At 39.9% G+C, this 21828-nt stretch overlaps 1 protein-coding gene across 1 annotated transcript in view; it reads left to right on the top strand.

Annotated features, from left to right (window-relative positions):
* The first annotated feature begins 1586 nt into the window (after positions 1 to 1586).
* caln2 (calneuron 2) overlaps positions 1587 to 21828 on the top strand; it is a 56892-nt gene continuing 36650 nt past the window's right edge. The window contains exons 1-3 of the mRNA XM_047161629.2: positions 1587 to 2044; positions 15152 to 15273; positions 18875 to 19018. Of these exons, the coding sequence (XP_047017585.1) occupies positions 15159 to 15273; positions 18875 to 19018 (259 nt within the window). The 5' untranslated portion in view covers positions 1587 to 2044; positions 15152 to 15158. The remainder of the gene's footprint in view (positions 2045 to 15151; positions 15274 to 18874; positions 19019 to 21828) is intronic.

Below are 21828 nucleotides of genomic sequence, written 5' to 3'. Positions count from 1 at the left end.
CAGGGTTTTTTTTTTTTTTTGTAAGAACTGCTTGGTAAAAATAATGAATCCACTGATGATGTTAATTTAGTGGATACATGTTTTATTCATAAACGTGAACAGCATAACCTACTTCCCGTATTGCTTACATTTTTTCCTCAAGGGTTCTTTAAATAGGGTTCTTAGCTTTTTGGACAGGAAACCCTCTATTGTAGTATTCCACAGAAAACAATTAAGGGCTCCTATGGAAAGATCAACCAAATAAACCAAAGAACCCTTAAGGGCTCTAGATTCAACTTTTTTCTACAATTTCCAAAATAAAGCTACCAAATTGTGCTTTTTCTTTGTAAATGGTGTGGTACCATCCTGGGGTACTTTGAGCAGAATAAATGTCCATTTGTGCAGCTCAAAGCAGCCACATAAATGGACATTCTACTGAGAGTGTTAGATTGTCTTTTTATGCAGCTTCTTTGAGTTTTTCATGTAAATTATTGAAAGTTGCATTTCCACAACTAGCTATGATGACACAAAAGTCTGGATCTTGGTAGTTTTGGAAGATTTTTTTTTTTTTTTTATGTCTTACATATTTGCCAATTCAATAGTCAAACAGTGACAGCTTCATAATGTGGGTGCAGAATATAGTCTACTAGAAAAGCTTTTATTCAAAGATGCAATCAGTAGTGAGGACACTATAGTTTTGCCCCATTGCCCATTATGCTTAGCTCTCACAAGACTGAAACTGGAGTGTGCATATATTGTACTGTATACATGGTCTTATGATACACATCAAGCATTTAGGGGTGAAATTTGCTGTCATGGTATTAGTTACTTAGTAACTAATTAGTTGTATTAGCATGTCCACATCTCTGTTTGTCTGCAACACTTGCAGTCTTTTTGAATTTGTTAATAAGTTTGGCAAAAGTGTCATGTGTGATGTGTCCATCGCAACCCGATCCAGCCATGAGAATTATTTCAATGCGTTCTTATTTTGTCGAAGACATTCTTAAAGGGTATCTGAAACACAATATATAACATCAACTAATGTATGTATGAAAAATTCTGGAAGACATTCTTCTAAGAAGTGTTAATTTCCCTTATGTGTGGATGCTTTTGGCACATGTATAATTTGCAATATCTAAATAAATAGATGAATTGGTTTAGTAGATTTCACTAAATTCTCTCTCTCTCTCTCTCTCTCTCTCTCTCTCTCTCTCTCTCTCTCTCTCTCTCTGATTCTCTCAGTGTCCTGGTCTATGTGTTGTCTTTCATTTGGTGGATGCTGTCTTTGTCTTGACTTGACCCGTACTTGCATACCTGTTGAGGTAAATTACAATGTAAACAAAAATATTATTTAATAGAAATTAAGGATTTAGAAAGTAGGATCTAGGTCAATGATGAAGCAGTAACTTGTGGCCTAGCTACAAACATACAATATTGCACTGGTAAACTGCTGGAGGAGCTATTTCGTACTGTTCCACCCTCCACCACTTTGGTAGAAAATGGGGGAAACGGGAAGCCACTGCGGAGCCGAGTGAAGGTGCGCGCGCGCACACACACACACATGCACACACACACACACACACACACACACACACATAGACGCGCGCGCGCTCAACCACACAAACACACGCCAAGCGACATGACACTTCGCGTTTTCCTGGCGTTTGACGACATTCACATGTAAACCTGGCAACCGTTTAGCAGGTAATTGTGAATGTTTATGGGAAGGTACTGGCAGGAGGACAGTGCACCTGCTGGAGAGCGGTGGTGGTAAAGGTGGTAAAGAGTGAGCGCTTTTCAACACAACAGCACCTCTTTATACATCTTGATGCCATGGAGACTGACGGAGCATCATTCCCCATCACTGAACTCCCCGCTGTGGAGTCTGCACACACCATCAGCGCCAAGAAGGATCTATGAAACCTGCATGGATTTGTGAAATGTTTTCTCATTCCCCCCTGAGTTTTCTAGGATGATATGAGACCACGGCTAGCGGACATTTCCCCCGCATCCTGGGCATCCTGAGAACTCATCCGCAACAGGACTCAGCCTTCACAGCCTTCAGGTAGGAGATGTAGTTCACTTCACACTGGCAGCCGGGTTGAAGTGCTCGCTGTAACAGTCGGCTCGGAATGTTTGTGCACCTGTTGTAAATCTTGTGCTTTGTGCCATTTGTAAAACTGAAATGCCATGGGCGAGGCATTTCTCCCACAGTGTCCCAGATATTGCTGTGTGGCGGAGTGAAGGTGGACATGCTGACTGCCCACTGAATGAATTTCTCTCCCTTTTCACTGATCAAGCCTGAGGACTTCAAGTAAGCTAGACATCTGATCAGTTTTTATCCGTTTTATGCTACAATACGCTTACTGTGTTTCTGTGCGTCATGGTGACCGTAATCCTGTAGTATGATCCTGAAGGCGTCCTCACTGTATGGATTGGATCGTGGCGGAGTGAAGGTGGACATGCTGACTGCTCACTGAATGAAAAAGAAAGTAAACTGGTAGGATATCCATGTCTGGTGTCCGGAAACAAGTTGGGGCTTGTGGTCACAGCGTCCGGCTTCAGTGAAGTGAGAAAAGGAGCGCAGGCGGATCAGGAGTCCTCAGCGCCGGGAGATTTGGGCTCTGCAGGTGGCCGGGGAGCGCATGTGCTCTGGGCTGAGTTTAACCCTAAAACCGGCTTGCTGGAGTAACCCACCTTCCATCAGCCGTTTCATAAGGGAGTGAAGTATGAATGCTGAGGGGTTTTTTTGTTCTGTTTTTTTTTGTGGTTGTTTTTTTGTTTTGTTTTGTTTTTTGATGTTCTCATATATTTTTGTTTAGATGCTTTGATGGGATGTTTTCCCCTTACACTAGCATTTTGAATCATCATGATCTCAACTTAATGGTGTAAAAAGTCAGGTATAAGGTCAAGGGGTGAAGGTTGTCTGTAGGCCACCAAATGAAAATCCACTAAATTGTAGCACAAAAATTTTAAAACACCGGAATCTCTAGAAGTAGAATTTTTACGAACTTTGTAAGATCTGATTCGTGCGTGCGTGTGTGTGTGTGTGTGTGTGTGTGCGTGTGTGTGTGCGTGCGCGCGTGCAAGTGCGCAGTGAATGCGACTTGCTGCTATTTTCATCCTTTTTCTAAAAGCATTTATTTGGCATATATTGTATAATACTGTCAGGTCCATAAGTATGTGGACAGTGACACAATTTACGTAACTTTGCCTCTGTACCACAACAGTGGATTTGAAATGAAGTAATCAAGATGTGATTTTAAATGTAGACTTTCAGCGTATTGCATTAAGTGTTTAGGAATTATAGCCATTTATTTTACATAGTCTCACCATTTTCTCAGGCTCAAAAGTAATTAGACAAACGAACATAATTATAAATATTAGGATTGTTTTTAATACTTGGATGCGAATCCTTTGCAGTCAATGACTGTCTTAATTCTGGAACCCATGGACATCACCAAATGCTGAGTTTCCTCCATCGAGATGCTTTGCGAGGCCTTTACTGCAGTCGTCTTCGGTTGCTGCTTGTTTGTGGGTTTTTCCACCTTCAGTTCTGTCTTCAGTAAATAAAAAGCATGCTCAGTTGGATTGAGATTAAAGAAAATTTAATTTATTTGCCTTAATATGCTCTTGGGTTGCTTTTGTGGTACGTTTTGAGTCATTATGGCATTATCCATCTGTACTGTGAAGCACTGTCCTAATGGCTTTGCAGCATTTGACTGAATCTTAGCAGAATGAAGAATTTTACATTCATGACTTGTCGTTCCCCAGTGAGCACTGACTAACCAGTGTCATCCACAGAGATCCATTACTGGGTCAAAGTTAAACTGGTCCATAAAACAACATTTGTGACCTTTGAATGATAAGATTCTATGTGGGTGAAAAATGAATGGCAGATAGAACCTTATAATAGAAAGCTCACACACTGTTATTGGTCAGTTATGGTCTGCCATAATTTGGCCCTTTAATGTACATGTATAAGCATGATGACTTGTGTATGACGTCCCAAAGATGTCTTTTAATTTGTTTTTGTTTTTTTTATATATACACGTTTGTGTTTACTTTGTAGTGTTTAGTAATGCAAGCTGACATAACTGGCTATTGAATGAAAAGTATGTTCACAGTTCTGACACTTAGCCTGTCTATTTGATTTAGGAGGAGATATTACTGTAGGCTAATGTATAGTGGCACAACAAATCTGTTCCAAAACAAGGTCTTCTGCATTGTTTTGAAGCAGAGTATATGCACTGAAAGGAGATCTGACTTCTGAAACAAACGCAGTGTCTAGTTTTTATGTGTTACAGTTTAGTATTACAATACATTACACTATAAACACTGTCCTGATATTACAGTCCACTCTAAAACGCTCTTAAAATCTAGCCTTTCCATTTGGATTATTTATGTTATACATAAAGGTTTAACGTAAACATATTGACCTGCCGATTTAGTGCATATTGTAAAGGTTGTTTATATGAAATAAACATTTGTCTTGTACAGGTTGGACTTTTTATTCCCGGCATTCCCATCGCTCTTGGCCAGGCATGCCCATTTAAGTTTTAAATTATGGCAGCTCAGAGCAACAGCCCCTGCAGCAATTGTCTGCCAGTTGTAAGTGCAACCTTTAGTCTTTGGCAGGGCTTCAACTGTCTACACTTTATTTATATTTGCACTTTTTATACATAAAAGGCAGCTCAAAGTGCTCCATATAAATAAAACAATATCACAAGAGAGAAAATTAAATGAGCTTTGAAGATAAATAAGTTGAGTGAAAGAAAATTAGAGATCATGGTGCAGTGCATTGCTGCCTCATGGCTCAAGCGATCCTGAGCTTGGGTTTCCTCTGGGTTCTTCGGGTTCCTCCTTCCTCCCAAAAACATGTCAGGAGCTGGTTAGGGTACTGTCTTGCCCTTTTGTGTGGGTGGGTGTGCAAGTGTGTTTTTGCATGGGGCCTTGCAATGTGCTGGCATCCCATACAGGGTGTAATCCCGCGTCATGTCTAGTGTTCCCAGAATAGACTCCTGATTCACCACAATCTTGATCAGGATAAGGCAGTTACTAAAGATGAATGAAAAACAATGAGGAAGGGCATAGCATTTTCGAAGAATAAACCACAAAATTAAAAGTAAAACAAATGTTCCTACCTTATAATTGTAGGATACCTGCAATGCCGTTCAGCTACCTGCTGATAGTGTCGCCAGTAGAAATTAAAACATGCTTAATCTCTACATGAAGAGAGAGATGCAGCACCACTTTAGTCCTTAAATCTGTCCAGTTTTCTCACCTCCGCATCTGTACACCCTGCTCAAACAGATTAGCATCTCATCATCCCAACTACCATAGCTAAGTCTTTTCTGTAACTCACCATAGCTGTGTCGTATAGCTGCATTGCATTCTGGAACTTTATCCAGATGTTTGTCCAGATGATGTTTGTCCAGATGTCCAATGTTTGTTGTTTCCACTACTTATACATTGGATTTCTTATAAATATGACATTAAATGTCACTGGGGTGCATGGTGGCTTAGTGCTTAGCACGTTTGCCTCTGTCCAGTGTGCACAGAGTTTACATGTTCTCCCCGTGCTTTGGGGGGTAATCTGGTTTCCTCCCCAGTAGAAAGTCATGCTTTGTAGGTTGACTGGCATCTCTAAATTGTCCGTAATGTGTGAATATCTGTGCGATTGTGTCCTGCAGTGGGTTGGCACCCCATCCAGAGTGTCCCCCACCTTGTGCCTTGAATGACCCTGTATAGGATAAGCAGTACAAAAACTGACTGAATCGATGTCATTGGAAAATGATGAGTAAAAAAACAGCTCTTTTCTTTTTCAGGCCTAACAGCAAAACCTAATCATTATTCCTTATGTTGGATATCACTGATTCTTTTTTTTTCTCTTATTAAATGGCATTGTAACCAACAATGTCCCCCTGTGATGTCAACGCAGTACACAACTCCTGACTTCTCATGGGAGAAAAGAAACTACAGCACCAACCAACAAATTAGCAACACAATTACTAAGCAGATCACAAATATTTCAATAGTCAGTAATGCTTCAGGGTAGAGCTTTACTTTGATACATCAATGTTAGCTTTTTCTATGGCCAAGACTAATGAGATGACAACTTATTTGACGCTTATGTGATCACGTTAATCAGTTCATACTGGATTTCACCGAGTTTTTTTGTGATTGTCGCAGCCAAAAATGCTTGATTTTGCTGTGGCTTTTTTCAAAAGTTTTGATGCAACTTTTTGAGTTTTTGGTGCTTTTTTGCAGAAAACTACTTGAATTTGCGAAATTGTAATCGCACGAAATCAAAAAGGGCTTTGGCTGAATGTGCGTTGTGATGACGTCACATGACGTGTCTTGGCCCAAATCTGTGGAAAATCTGCATTAATTCTGAAACATTGCAAGCTCCTCAGAATATTGCAGTGTTTGCTTGATTTTTGCTTAATTTCTGCGATTACAAAATCCTGGAGGAAGTGGTTCATTGGTACTTATTCTCAGTGGTCCCAAATGGTGCTCTTGTGTCATTGCAACTCTGCAAATTTTTCACGACCATTTGAGTGAGCAATAACAGTGATACAAATGCTTGGTTTTTAAACCCATATGCCCTTGATGGCTGGCAGTGCACACTTGTAGGAAGAATACAGGGCTTGAGGCTCTAGATTTCCTGCCTAATAGCCTTTTATTGCTCTTTCATTTCAGTCCAATGCAAATGAAGATCTATATTTAGGTGCATGTACTGTGTAGGTGGGTTTGATGTGCATCGCTGTATTATTATTATAAGTTTGGCTGACTGAAGAAAGCCAAGGTTATAGATACACACATTAGTAGATGCTAAGAGCGTTATGGTGAGGGGTCGTCTATGTGTCCCTAGAATTCCACTGACATTTCTGACAACCCTACAGCAAATCTGTGACAAATCAGAGAGTATCTTAGAGTATTCCTTTGACGGTCTGTCTGTCTGTCTGTCTGTCTGTCTCTCTCTCTCTCTCTCTCACACACACACACACACACACATTCTCTCTCATCCATTTTCCCTTCATACCAGTGATGCCAATGTTTTCATTACATTTTCATTATTATGATTTCTCTTCATGAGTAGGCTTTTGTCCTCATGAACTTTCTTATTTAATATTCATCACTGATCTCTTTATAAGCTTGTCAATGTCAGCTTTTGCCCTGACTAAATCGGAATCCAATGTACTTGTCAGCATGAGGATTGCAGTTAACCTTGTTGAAGGCACTAGCCACTTTTTCGAGGATCATTATCAGGACAAGCCCATGCATGCCTTTGCAGAGCTAGTTTTAATGACATGCCAGCAGCTGTGGCCGGTAGGTGCAGTGTCTGTGACCCAAATGCCACCAATGGCTTTGTTACTGATGCAGACCCAAAGACAGTCACTGGCACCTACAACTCACAAGAATATAAGCTTCATATCTGCACCAGCTCACTTCTAATACCTCTGTTGACATTTGAAAATTTCAGTAGTTCTGGTTCACTGAGAGCCACTTCAAGCTTAACCTGAATCCATCATGTCTTTGAAAAATGGCACAGACGATTTAGCACTTTAGATTACCCAGTTTTATTATCTATGTAAGGAATAAAACACAAAGGAAAATAATCAAATATTATGTAGAGTTGCTATTAACATCTCAAGATTCATTATTTTCCTATAAAAACACAAGTGTTTAATTCCTCTTATACTACAGCAATTTGCCAGCTTGTCATTTTTTTTAAAAGAAGGGTATATACTTTTTATCCCATTGTAGTTACTTTTAATCTTATTACATGTTAGTTTTAACAGCTACAAAGTCATTTCCTCACAACCCTCTCTTCTCTCACTCCCTCTCTCTCTATCAAAAAAGTAGTTTTCCACAAAAAATACAAAACTCTGCAAATTGCATCTCAGTTTTTTTTTTTTAAAAAGCCACAGCAAAATCAAGCATTTTTACTCACAACAATCACCAAAAAAACCTCAGTGAAATTCTGTACAGACTGGATAATGATGTTGCAATATTCCCAGGTGCACCACATGCAATGTGCTTTAAGTTTCTGAAAGACAGTGGTCTACATTTGTAAGAAAAAGAAATTCTACCCTGCATATTGAACTGCAGGGGCACAATACTTACTCTTTGTTCTATGGCACCTTTACACTATCCTCTTTGAAACTGTCAAGGTGATGTACTAGAAATCATGAAACTGGCTTGTCAAATTATCATACCATGAAATTATCCAGACTGCCCCATTTTGAGTTCAGATGGCACTTTTGCATAACCTTAGGCAGGAGGAAAGTCATGGTTCTTGAAGCACAAAAATAGTCATGGATTCAGGCTGTGAAATCAGCAGTGCCTTTCTACTTGTATACTCTGGTAAGAATCCCCACCAGATGGAAAGGAGGTGTGTCAAAATTCTTCTAAAGCTTGTATGAGATTTCCGATGGTCTGTAATTACCTGCAGAAACTTAAAGAAGTGAGAAAAAGTCTCCAGAAGAACTGTGGGAGGTTCTCCAAGTTGCTTGGAAAAACTGTATGAAAGGGCAGGACTGATGCGGTTTTAAATGCAAAGGGTAGTCATGCCAGATATTGATTTGCCTTAGTTACTGTCTACCGCTATACGTAGTGATTGATTTGATATAGAAAATTTCTTTGCCTCACAGATTTTATTTATACAGCTGCGTCTCAAAAATTTGAATATCATGGAAAAGTTCATTTTTTCCCCATAATTTAATTCAAAAAGTGGAACTTTTATATGTTCTAGATTCATTACACATAAAGTGAAATATTTCAACCTTTTTTTGTTTTAATCTTGATGATTATGGCTCATCATGGAAATCAAAAATCCAGTATCTCAAAATATTAGAATAAAGAATTTACAATACAGTAATGTCGACCTTCTGAAAAGTACAGTAGCTCACAAAAGTGAGTACACCCCTCACATTTTTGTAAATATTTGATTATATCTTTTCATGTGACAACACTGAAGAAATGACACTTTGCTACAATATAAAGTAGTGAGTGTACAGCTTGTATAACAGTGTACATTTGCTGTCCCTCAAAATAACTCAACACACAGCCATTAATGTCTAAACCTCTGGCAAAAAAAGTGAGTACACCCCTAAGTGAAAATGTCCAAATTGGGCCCAAATAGCCATTTTCCCTCCCCGGTGTCATGTGACTTGTTGGTGTTACAGGGTCTCAGGTGTGAATGGGGAGCAGGTGTGTTAAATTTGGTGTCATCGCTCTCACACTCCCTCATACTGGTCACTGGAAGTTCAACATGGCACCTCATGGCAAAGAACTCTCTGAGGATCTGAAGAAAAGAATTGTTGCTCTACATAAAGATGGCCTAGGCTATAAGAAGATTGCCAAGACCCTGACACTGAGCTGCAGCACGGTGGCCAAGACCATGCAGCAGTTTAACAGGACCGGTTCCACTCAGAACAGGCCTCGCCATGGTCGACCAAAGAAGTTGAGTGTCCATGCTCAGCGTCATATCCAGAGGTTGTCTTTGGGAAATAGACGTATGAGTGCTGCCAGCATTGCTGCAGAGGTTGAAGGGGTGGGGGGGTCAGCCTGTCAGTGCTCAGACCATACACCGCACACTACATCAAATTGGTCTGCATGGCTGTCGTCCCAGAAGGAAGCCTCTTCTAAAGATGATGCACAAGAAAGCCCGCAAACAGTTTGCTGAAGACAAGCAGACTAAGGACATGGATTACTGGAACCATGTCCTGTGGTCTGATGAGACCAAGATAAACTTATTTGGTTCAGATGGTGTCAAGCGTGTGTGGCAGCAACCAGGTGAGGAGTACAAAGACAAGTGTGTCTTGCCTACAGTCAAGCATGGTGGTGGGAGTGTCATGGGCTGGGACTGCATGAGTGCTGCTGGCACTATGGAGTTACAGTTCATTGAGGGAACCTTGAATGCCAACATGTACTGTGACATACTGAAGCAGAGCATGATCCCCTCCCTTCGGAGACTGGGCCGCAGGGCAGTATTCCAGCATGATGACGACCCCAAACACACCTCCAAGACTGAGGGTGATGGTGATGGACTGGCCAAGGATGTCTCCAGACCTAAACCCTATTGAGCATCTGTGGGGCATCCTCAAACGGATGGTGGAGGAGCACAAGGTCTCTAACATCCACCAGCTCCGTGATGTCGTCATGGAGGAGTGGAAGAGGACTCCAGTGGCAACCTGTGAAGCTCTGGTGAACTCCATGCCCAAGAGGGTTAAGGTAATGGTGCCATACAAAATATTGACACTTTGGGCCCAATTTGGACATTTTCACTTAGGGGTGTACTTACTTTTGTTGCCAGCGGTTTAGACATTAATGGCTGTGTGTTGAGTTATTTTGAGGGGACAGCAAATTTACACTGTTATACAAGCTGTACACTCACTACTTTACATTGTAGCAAAGTGTCATTTCTTCAGTGTTGTACATTAAAAGATATAATCAAATATTTACAAAAATGTGAGGGGTGTACTCACTTTTGTGAGATACTGTATGTTCATTTATGCACTCAATACATGGTCACGGCTCCTTTTGCAGGAATTACTGCATCAATGTGTACATATCCTTTTGTTTTAATGAAACAATCATTTAATCAAAAATGCTTGTTAACAATACAGATACCACCCCAATTCCGAAAAAGTTGGGACAGTATGGAAAATACAAAAAAAAAAACAGTCATTTGAAAATTCTATTCACCCTGTACTATATTGAAACCACATTACTAAGACATTATTTGATGTTTTACTTTGTGAATTTAATTTCTTTTTGAAAATATACACTCATTTCAAATCTGATGACTGCAACAGACTCCAAAAAAGTTGGGACAGTCAACTGCTTACCACTGTGTAACATCACTTTTTGTTTTAATAACACTTATTAAGCTTTTTTGGATGCTGAAGACACCAGTTGGTTAAGTTTAGCAAGCGGAATTTTTTCCCATTCATCCATTATGCATTTCTTCAGCTGCGCAACTGTATGGAGCCTTCGTTGCCTTATTTTGCGCTTCATAATGCACCACATATTCTCACTCGGAGACAGGTCAGGACTGCAGGCAGGCCATGCTAGCACCTGCACTTTCTGCTTACACAGCCAGGCACTTGTAATCTGTGCAGAATGTGGTTTAGCGTTGTCCTGCTCTGGATGGCAGCACATGTTGTTCCAAAATCTGTACGTATCTTTCTGCATTAACGGTGTCCTCACAGATGTGCAAGTTACCCATGAACACTGTCTATGGGGCCCTGACACACCCCCATACCATGACAGACGCTGGCTTTTGGACCTGACGCTGATGATAACAGCTTGGATGATCATTTTCCTCTTTGGCCCAGAGAGCATGACGTCTGTTTGGTCCAAAAAATATTTAAAATGTTGACTCATCGGACCACAAAACACGATTCCACTGTGCTACTGTTCATCTCAGATGAGACCGAGCACAGAGAAGTCGGCGGCGCTTCTGGACAGTGTTGATGTATGGCTTCTGCTTTGCAAAGTAAAGCCTTAACTTTCATCTGTGGATGCAGCGGCGAAAGGTGTTGACTTACAAAGGTCTACCAAAGTATTCCCGAGCCCATGTCAGGATATCCATTACAGACTCATGACGGTTTTTAAGACAGTGATGTCTGAGGGATTGGAGATCACACGAATTCAGAAGTGGTTTTCGGCCTTGCCCTTTATGCGCCAAGATTTGACCGGATTCCTTGAATCTTATAATTATATTGTGTACTGTAGAAGGTGAAATGCCCAAAATCCTACTGATTTGTCTTTGGGGAATGTTGTTCTCAAAGTGTTGGATTATTCACTGATGCATCTGTTGGTAGATTGGCGAGCCTTGCCACCATCCTTGCTTTTGAAGGACTAGGCCTTTTCTGGAGGCTCCTTATATACAATGATTAGACGATTGCCTCACCTGTTTCACATCTCCTTCTTATTTCAACTCGTCACATCGCTATTAGTCATAAATTGCCCATTTACAAATCACTCCTCTTTGTTTTTATTAGTATTTTCCGTACTGGTCCAACAGAATTGGGGTTGTAGATTACAGAAATAGATGGGTGGATGGGTAGATAGATAGAAAGATAGATAAGCAGAGGATAATTATGTAATGACACTGCAGATATAACAAAGTCGGTTGTTGGGTTGTTTTTTTTGTTTTTTTTTTAATTTTGTGTTTTTCACATAATTATTTTGATGTTTTAAACACAATTCTTTGTAAACTGTAGACTGTGTTGTGGATGAAAATCCCAGGAGATCAGCGGTTTCTGAAATACTCAAACTAGCCGTTCTGCCACCACCAACCATGCCATGGACAAAGTCACTGAGATCACAAAGTCACTGAGATCAAAAATCTACATTTTTCTTTACATTGAAAAAAAAAAAAAACCATGTGATCCCACTTCTGTTTTAGAGATATAGACTGTAACCTAATACCAGTGCAGCATTAGTATTTCATTCAGGAACTAACATATATGTGTCAGAGAAACTCTTTCAGGGAGGACAGAAAGGATCCAGAGGAGGAATCCCGAAGTTTATCCCTCACTCTGCTACAAAGACCTAAATCCCCCTGTCAGAAATATTGACATTTGAAGCAGGAGTTTAGAGCAGCTCAATGAAAAGCTTCCCCACTGTGGTCACTATGAAAGTGCTTTGTTGATTATTTATTTATATTATTTTTGGCCAGTGTGCCAGATACTGTAAGAGGTGTGTGTGTGTATGTGTGTGTGTGTGTGTGTGTGTGTGTGTATGTGTGTGTGTGTGTGTGTTAACAATATATTTTTCACACATGATTTTATATTAACTTGGCCGTAGCTTAATCTTCTGCGAGATATCCAACCACCAGCCAGGCAGATGGCTGTATTAAGCACTGCTGTGGATTTGTGCTGTGGTGTAAGATGAGTATGAGAGACCCACTGCACCAGAGTCTCTAGAGAATCACGCATGAATGAATTCTGGTTCAAAAACTCACAACGACAGAGATCTTGTGGATAAGACAAAAAAGCAAACACATACTCTCAGGATCATAAGTAATAAGTAAAGTAATTTTTCCTCTGTATATCACCATAATGGATTTGAAATGAAGCAATCAAGATGTGATTGAAGTGGAGTTTCACCTTTAAATTAAACGTTAAACAATCAAGAGATGCCTTCATGAATGTGAATACAGAGGGTTTACCTCAAGATGCAAACCACTGGTAACACTCAAGAACAGAAATGGCAGATTAGTCTTTGCTAGAAAACATCTAAAATAATAATAATAATTCAGATTCAGTCAAATGCTGCAAAACTGATAGGACAGCGTTTCCCAGTACAGGTGGATAATGACCCAAAACATGCTGCAAAAGCGACCCAAGGGCTGCTTACGGTAAAGAAATGGAATGTTCTTAAATAGCCCAGTCAGTCACCTGAGCTCAGCCCAATTGAGCATGCTTTCACTTACTGAAGACAAAACGGAAGGCAGAAAGAACCACAAACAAGCAGCAACTGAAGGTGGCTGCAGTAAAGGTCTGGCAAAGCATCTCAAGGGAGGAAATTCAGCATTAGGTGATGTTCATGGGTTCCAGACTTCAGGCAGTCATTGACTGCAAAGGATTTGCATCCAAGTATTAAAAATAATCCTTATATTTATCATTATGTTATGTTTGTCCAATTACTTTTGAGCCTGTGAAAATGGAGGAACTATGTAAAAATTGGCTGTAATTCCTAAACTGTTAATGCAGTATTGAATTAAAGCTGAAAGTCTACACTTCAAACACATCTCAATTGCTTCATTTCAAATCCATTGTGGTGGTGTACAGAAGCAAAATTCTGAAAATTGTGTCTGTCCAAATACTTATGGACCAGGCTGTATATACACACTTAGAGAAAACTAAAAACTGAGGACCTAGACAAAATTTTATATTCAAAACTTTGGAATGCAATATGTTTATTGGAATGACATCTAAAATGGGGCGCACGGTGGCTTAGTGGTCAGCACGTTTGCCTCACACCTCCAGAGTCGGAGGTTCGATTCCCACCATGGCCCTGTTTGTGCGGAGTTTGCATGTTCTCCCCGTGCTGCGGGGGTTTCCTCCAAGTACTCCGGTTACTTCCCCCAGTCCAAAGACATGCATGGTTGGCTGGTTGGCATGTCCAAAGTGTCTGTAGTGTATGAATGGGTGTGTGAATGTGAGTGTGCCCTGTGATGGATTGGCCCCCCGTCCAGGGTGTACCTGCCTTGTGCCTAATGCTCCCTGGGATAGGCTACAGGTTTCCCCGTGTCCCTGAAGAGGATAAGCGGTAGAAGATGGATGGATGGTTAGACATCTAAAATAACTACTTAAAGCCCAATATGCGTAGTAATATATAAATCATGAAGAATTTTACAAGGTTTTTATTTGAATTGTCATTTGTCATTGCCCAAACAATATGTAAGGAACATTCTCCAGATTTGCTCAGTCTGTAAGGATTTTGTGGATGTATAAACTTCTTGTTGTAACTCAGAATGTGTGTATGTTTTGGGCTCAAGGGTGAGCTCTTAATCATTTGACTGGTCTGTGGCCAACTAGAGACCTGTGGCCTCCAGTTAAAAAGATTAGGAAGATTAATTGAGCGACTAAGTAGCTTCCACTTTTGTTCTGAGTTCCTGGTCCCGGGGGGAACTGATACACGTACACTTGTACTGGTATAGTTTTAAAAGAGCCTGAGCAGAAAGCAGTGATTTGTAAAAAAAAAAAAAAAAAAAGAAAAAGAAAAAAAAATCCTGACAGCGAGTGTATTCACACATGCGACTCCCCTAACACACACTCTCTCTCTATCTATCTATCTATCTCTCTGTTTTTTTCTTTAGCCTTCATTTATGAGGATTGTATAGGGATTTCTAGCAACCACGAGCGTTGTAGTGTTTTGGTTGGAGGCAGTGATGACTGGTTGTGATTTCCGACAGGAGCATAACACCTAATATCAATATCTTAGCAATGAAACTATTAGTGTTCAGAACGATACAAGAATGATACAGTACAAGCCCCAGCCTCAATTTTCATACCATTCTCATTACTTCTTTGGTAGGTTTTAAATGTTGCAATGTTTTGCTGTGTGGTATGCCACTACTTTGTGTGTATGTGTGTGTGAGGTTTGCATTTGTATAGATTGTATGTTTCAAAATGTTTTGTGTGTGTTTCAGGGTGAAGATGCCTTTTCACCATGTGAGAGCAGGGCTGCTGTACACAGACAACTTCCTGACCCACTCACTCTCTGAGATCAGTGAGGAACAGTTATCCCACATCTCCACTGAAGAGCTTGATGGTGAGTGTGTGTGTGTGTGTGTGTGTGTGTGTGTGTGTGTGTGTGTGTGTGTGTGTGTGTGTGTGTGTGTGTGTGTGTGTGTGTGTGTGTGTCATAGCCAGCTCTAGCTTTTAGTATTCTATACATTAACCCATTATATAGTAACAGATTAAATTAAATTGCTGGGTTTTATTTTGCTGGGCTGCAGAACATTTAATCTTTCTGAATGCCTTCTTTCACCTTATACTTTTTGATACTATTATATCAAATATAGTCTCACAGTCAGATAGTTCATTTCTCCATATACTACCCTGAATGTAATCTGCTGGACTAAGCTGCTTGCTATAGTTTTGCCTTGCTTGTTAGCTATGTTAGCCAAACATGTCTTTGCATTTGGATTCAGCTGCTTCACATGACTACATTTTGGCTGATTACTTCCTTCAGTGCATGTTCTGAATATTTCATTTTATCTTCAGAATATTATTTTCCTTTCCTTTGTGTATATGTCTGATTAATCTCATATGTATATAGGAGGCGTCTGGGTGAGTTAATTAACCCGCTAGTAAAGCGCTTTAGTTTACAGCGGTTCATTCACTGTTCAGCTCACGCAGTTTAAGCGGCTCAACCCTCGACATTATTGACTATGGCTGGATTATTTTAATCACTAGAACTATTCTTTCTAGATTTTTCTTCTCCAAAAAAACATTGTTAGTGCATTGTTAATATCTTGCATAATTTTTTCAATAGTATGTTTTAATTCAAATCGGTGCTAGTGCTTGCTACACATCTTACATTCGAGTGCACACCGTTTTTGCATTCAAATGTGCATTTTTATCTTCAATTTGATGGATATTCGAAGTTCGAATTTTAATTTGAAAGCCCTAGAGCAGACAAGAGGACGGAAGCAGCGCGTATGGCTAAAATGTTGGTGACATTCATTCTTATTTAAACAAACACGCATGTAAACACAATGGGCAATCTCGAGGTCAGCGAAAATGACTAAGGTCACGTTCACATATTGTACAATAAGTCAATTATCGTAATTATCATTACAGGCGATCGGATACAATTTATAGTTTTGAGATTTATACTGCGCACATCATGCTGACAGTTGTGTATTTTGGGGTTTTTCTGCAATTGATGGATAGTGCTATCAAGTGCAGTGCCATCAAGACTGCTATTCTGTCTGTCTGTCTGTCTAATGCTAACTCCATATGGATAATGGGGAAAATAAAATAATCATAACACCGTGACCAATCTTAATTGTGGTTTATGATGAGATGTCCATAAAATCTTATAGCCCTATAACAACCTTATTTAAATAATAAATGACAGTATAATTCATAATGGCATTATGGGCAGGGGGGAGGTGTTGTTTAATTTTCAAAGACCAGCAAAAGATGTGCAAGGCTCCTGTAGCCTGGTGTGTATATATTGTGCTTATCTGCAGTTTTCTGACCCCATATATCTCACTTTACCTGATCTGTATCCACAACCATTTAATGTGATGAGATCACATGAACTGGTGGAAAGAGTAAACAACAATATTTAAAAGTACATATTTGAGCAAAAGCCAGTCTTCAGTACACAGAGACAAAGCTGCATTTCATGCAAATCTTTGTTTTGAAGAGCATGATTGAATCACCTGATTAGAGAGGCATGTAGAAAGCTGGAGGAGTTGAAGGAGAGATGAGATCGCCTCATAGGCCACGTTAATGATGAGATTCTGAGATTCCCGTAGGCTTTGCCAAGAGCAGGAAGGGCTCTTATAATCACAGCACAAAGCACATGGCACTGCCACTCCACTCCAATCACGTCACTGGGGCGTTTTTTAATGGGCTTTAAAAAAAAAAAAAAAGGTAATGAGGAGAAGTATGGGAGCTGAGTGGAAAGATGGATGGTGTTCTCGTTGTTATTGTGTTTGCCCCTTTGCCGTGTAGAGAATCTGCTCCAAAAGGGAGCCGTGAACAAGCAGCACAAACTATTATTTACTAATATTTGCTGGATGTCAGTTAATCAGTTACGAACATTCTGACTTTGCAGAGTCCCAGAAATAGTAAAACATGTTAAATTTGAGCATCACTAAAACTGTTTATCAAACAAGCCTGCTCATTTCCTGGTTGATGTGTGTGCGGAGTTTGCATGTGCGGAGTTTGCATCCTCCGGGTGCTCTGGTTTCCTCCCCCAGTCCAAAGACATGCATGGTAGGCTGATTGGCATGTCTAAAGTGTCCGTAGTGTATGAATGTGTGAGTGTGTATGTGATTGTGCCCTGTGATGGGCTGGCACCCTGTCCAGGGTGTAGCCTGCCTTGTGCCCGATGCTGCCTGGGATAGGCTCCAGGGTCCCCGTTTCCCTGAAAAGGATAAGCGGTAGAAGATGGATGGATGGACATTTTACCTCACAATAGCTAGCTTGCTAGCAAATTTGACTGTTAGCGTATCTTTGCTTCCAGGGCCCGATGTTCTCCAAATTTATATGGCACATAATGAACTCATGACAAAGGATCCTATGTTCCCCAGCTTTATATAGCACATAATGGGAACATGAAAAACATGTTTCCAGCTCTGTATTCACTTTAATATGACATGTGTTATAGTGGGAACTCTGTTCCCCAGCACTGCCGTATAGTGCTCAATATAATTGGCCTAGACTTGAAGGAACTAAACAAATGTTTGGAGTCATGGTACCACAAAAGTTCATAGCTTCCTTAGGTGAAAACTAACATAGTATGTCTTTAAATCTAACTCTGATGACATCATGTATCATGTATCTAATTTAATCCAGTGTATAGGACAGTGTATATAAGCTAGTGTATTTTAAAAGGTAATAAAGTTAATAGAGCCTTGGGAAAATGAGTTCTGACTACATAAAACCTTTTGAAAAGTTTACTTAATGTGTGTTAACAGAATTCTGGGGCACATAGGACACCATTTGACTACATGATTACACAATACAATAGTTTAGGTAGCATTAGCTACACAGCTCTAGGTTTATTTACACAATGCAATCGTTTACCATATATTAGCTTGCTTGCTACTGAACTTAGCTACTGATGTTAATTATACAATACAATTTTGCCTAGCAAGAGCTAGTGAATTTAGCTACTGGTTTTAATTACAAAGTAAAATAGGTTATCTTAGATGAGTTAGTGAAAATTACGACTCGTTCTAATTACACAAGATGGTTTGCCTTACATTAGCTATCCTGCTAGCAAACTTAGCAGTCTTAATTACACAATACAATTGTTTACCTAACATTAGATAGCATACAATGCTACTGGTTCTAATTACAGAATTGAAAAAATTAGTCTGACAATCAACTTTTAAGTAAACTAGCTAGGTAGCTACTTCACAATGCAGCTGATGTTGCCAGATGTTTATACTGAATAGCATATATAAGTTATACCCAATTATGCTAAGTAATAGCATAATGAGGTAAATGAAAATTTTAAAAAATAAACTGTTTACTGTGACATTAAATAGTGAAGTTTAAGTAAATCTACATGCAAGCCATTACAGCAAATCTGTTTATGTCACTTATTTGTGTGTATGTACGACCAAATCTACACTAATTGTATTAGATCTGGAGAAAATGTTGTTTATGTTTCTCCATGTGTGCAGAGATTCGGGAGGCATTCCAGGTGCTGGACAGGGATGGGAACGGTTTCATCTCAAAACAGGAGCTGGGCGTGGCCATGCGCTCACTAGGCTATATGCCTAGCGAGGTGGAGCTAGCTATCATTATGCAACGCCTGGACATGGATGGTGAGTTTCTCTCTTCTGCTCTACTTAATCCCCTTTCAGACTGTCTATCTCTCTGCCTTTGATTCTCTGAAATCTCCCAGTCTGTCTTCTTTCCTCTGTATCTCACAGTATCCTTTATCAGCCCTAATATTGTGACCAGCCTTATTTCTGTGATAAGAGATCTGCATATGGAGCCATACCCCTCATTTGTGCTATGCAATAAAGTCAGTGTAGCTTGGAAGTCTGGAGAATTCTTTAGATATTTAAGGAATAAAACAGGAAAATAATCAAGGGTGGAATGGTGTGATGGAAAGTGCAGTTAACGTTACCATCCTGAAGTTGATTGTTTTCCGAAATCAGCATGTTCCTAAGTGTTTTATTCCTCTTATACCACAGCAATGTGCCAGTACTAATTTTCATTTATTTATTAAGAACGACACATCGTACTTTTTATCTGCAACCCCATTTCTGAAAAAGTTGGGACAGTATGGAAAATGCAAAAAGAAAAAAACAAAAAGAGTCATTTGAAAATTCTATTCACCCTGTACTATATTAAAAACACATGAAAAACACATATTTGATGTTTTAATTTGTGAAGGTAATTTATTTTTGAAAATATACACTCATTTAAAATCTGATGACTGCAACAGACTCCAAAAAAGTTGGGACAGTCGACTATTTACCACTGTGTAACATCACCTTTTCTTTTAATAACACTTATTAAACCTTTTGGCACTGACGACACCAGTTGGTTAAGTTTAGTAGGAGAAATTTTTCCCTATTCATCCATTATGCATTTCTTCAGCTGCGCAAGTATACACGGACCTTCGTTGCCTTGTTTTGCACTTCATAATGCACCACACATTCTCAATCGTAGAAAGGTCAGGAAAACAGGCAAGCCATGCTAGCACCTGCACTCTCTGCTTTTGCAACCATGCGCTTCTAATCCAGGCAGAATGTGGTTTAGCGTTGTCCTGCTGGAAAATGCAGGGACGTCCCTGTAAAAAAAAGATGACGTCTGGACGGCAGCATATGTTGCTCCAAAATGTGTACGTATCTTTCTGCATTAAAGGTGCCCTCACAGATGTGCAAGTTACCCATGCCATGTGCACTGACACACCCCCATACCATGACAGACACTGGCTTTTGGACCTGACACTGATAACAGCTTGAATGGTGATTTTCCTCTGTAGCCTGGAGAACACGACATCTGTTTTGTCCAAAAACTATTTGAAATGTCGACTTGTCTGACCACAAAACACGATTCCACTGTGCTACTGTCCATGTCAGATGAGACCGAGCCCAGAGAAGTCAGCGGCGCTTCTGGACAGTGTTGATGTATGGCTTCTGCTCTGCATAGTAAAGCCTTAACTTTCATCTGTGGATGCAACGGCGAATGGTGTTGACTGACGAAGGTTTACCAAAGTATTCCCGAGCCCATGTCAAGATATCCATTACAGACTCATGACAGTTTTTAAGACAGTGACGTCTGAGGGATCGGAGATCACACACATTCAGAAGAGGTTTTCAGCCTTGCCCATGATGCGTTGAGATTTGACCGGATTCCTTGAATCTTTTAATATATTGTGTACTGTAGAAGGTGAAATGCTCAAAATCCTACCGATTCCTCTTTGGGAAATGTTGTTCTCAATGTGCTGGATTATGAGCTGACACTTCTGTTGGTAGATTGGCGAGCCTCAACCCATCATTGCTTTTGAAGGACTAGGCTTTTTTTGTAGACTCCTTATATACTATGATTAGACGATTGCCTCACCTGTTTCACATCTCCTTATTATTTCAACTGGTCACATCACTGTTAGTCCTAAATTGCCCCTGTCCCAACTTTTTCGGAATGTGTTGCATGCATCAATTTCAAAATAAACATTTATCTTCAAAAAACTATGCAGTTGATTAGGTAAAACATCAAATACCTTCTCTTTATACGTTTTTTGTTTAAGTAGTTTAAAAGTCAAAGTACATTTACAAATCACTTCTCTTTGTTTTTATTAGCATTTTACTTACTGTCCCAACTTTTTTAGAATTGGGGTTGTATTTACAGTTCCATTTAATGTTGTGCAATGTCCTGTTTCTGTTATCACTTACACTATAGAAGATATAAACAGTCATTTCCTCACCAGCCTCAATTCTTCACTTAAATTTTTAGCTTTTTTCTTCAGTGGCTTAGTGGAAAGCATGTTTGCCTCGCACCTCCGAGGTTGGGGTTTCGAATCCCGCCTCCGCCCTGTATGCGTGGACTTTGTATGTTCTGATTTAGGGGTTTCCTCCAGGTACTCCGGTTTCCTCCCCCAGTCCAAAGACATGCATTGTAGGCTGATTGGCATTTCCAAATTGTCTGTAGTGTGTGAATGGGTGTGTGAACACGTATACGATTGTGCCCTGTGATGGGTTGGCACCCCATCCAGGGTATCCCCAGCCTTGTGCCCAGAGTTCACTGATATAGGCTCCAGGCTCCCCGTGACCCTGTGTAGGATAAATGGTATGGAAAATGGATGGACTGTGAAAATGGATGGATGTTCCTGAGAAACTGAAAGTGCAAGATATCTGACCTAGAGACTTTTCCGTGTCAGAAAATGTAAAGGAAACACTTTACTTCTGACTTACAGTGCTGACACTGGAGACTTCTTTCAAAAATGTTAAACTTTATGCTTTACATTATCAACGATTATATATTTTTCTTTGTTAAATAACAAAAACTTTTATTTACAATTTTTATTAGACTTATAAATCGAATACGAAAGTGTATTAGAATGAGTGCTTTGTTATAAACCTGGAATTTGCTTTGCAGCTGGAACTGTGAGAGCTGCTGTTAT

Source organism: Ictalurus punctatus, chromosome 18, assembly GCF_001660625.3.
Source record: "Ictalurus punctatus breed USDA103 chromosome 18, Coco_2.0, whole genome shotgun sequence".
NCBI lineage: Eukaryota > Metazoa > Chordata > Actinopteri > Siluriformes > Ictaluridae > Ictalurus > Ictalurus punctatus.
This window is presented reverse-complemented; position numbering and strand designations above follow the sequence as displayed.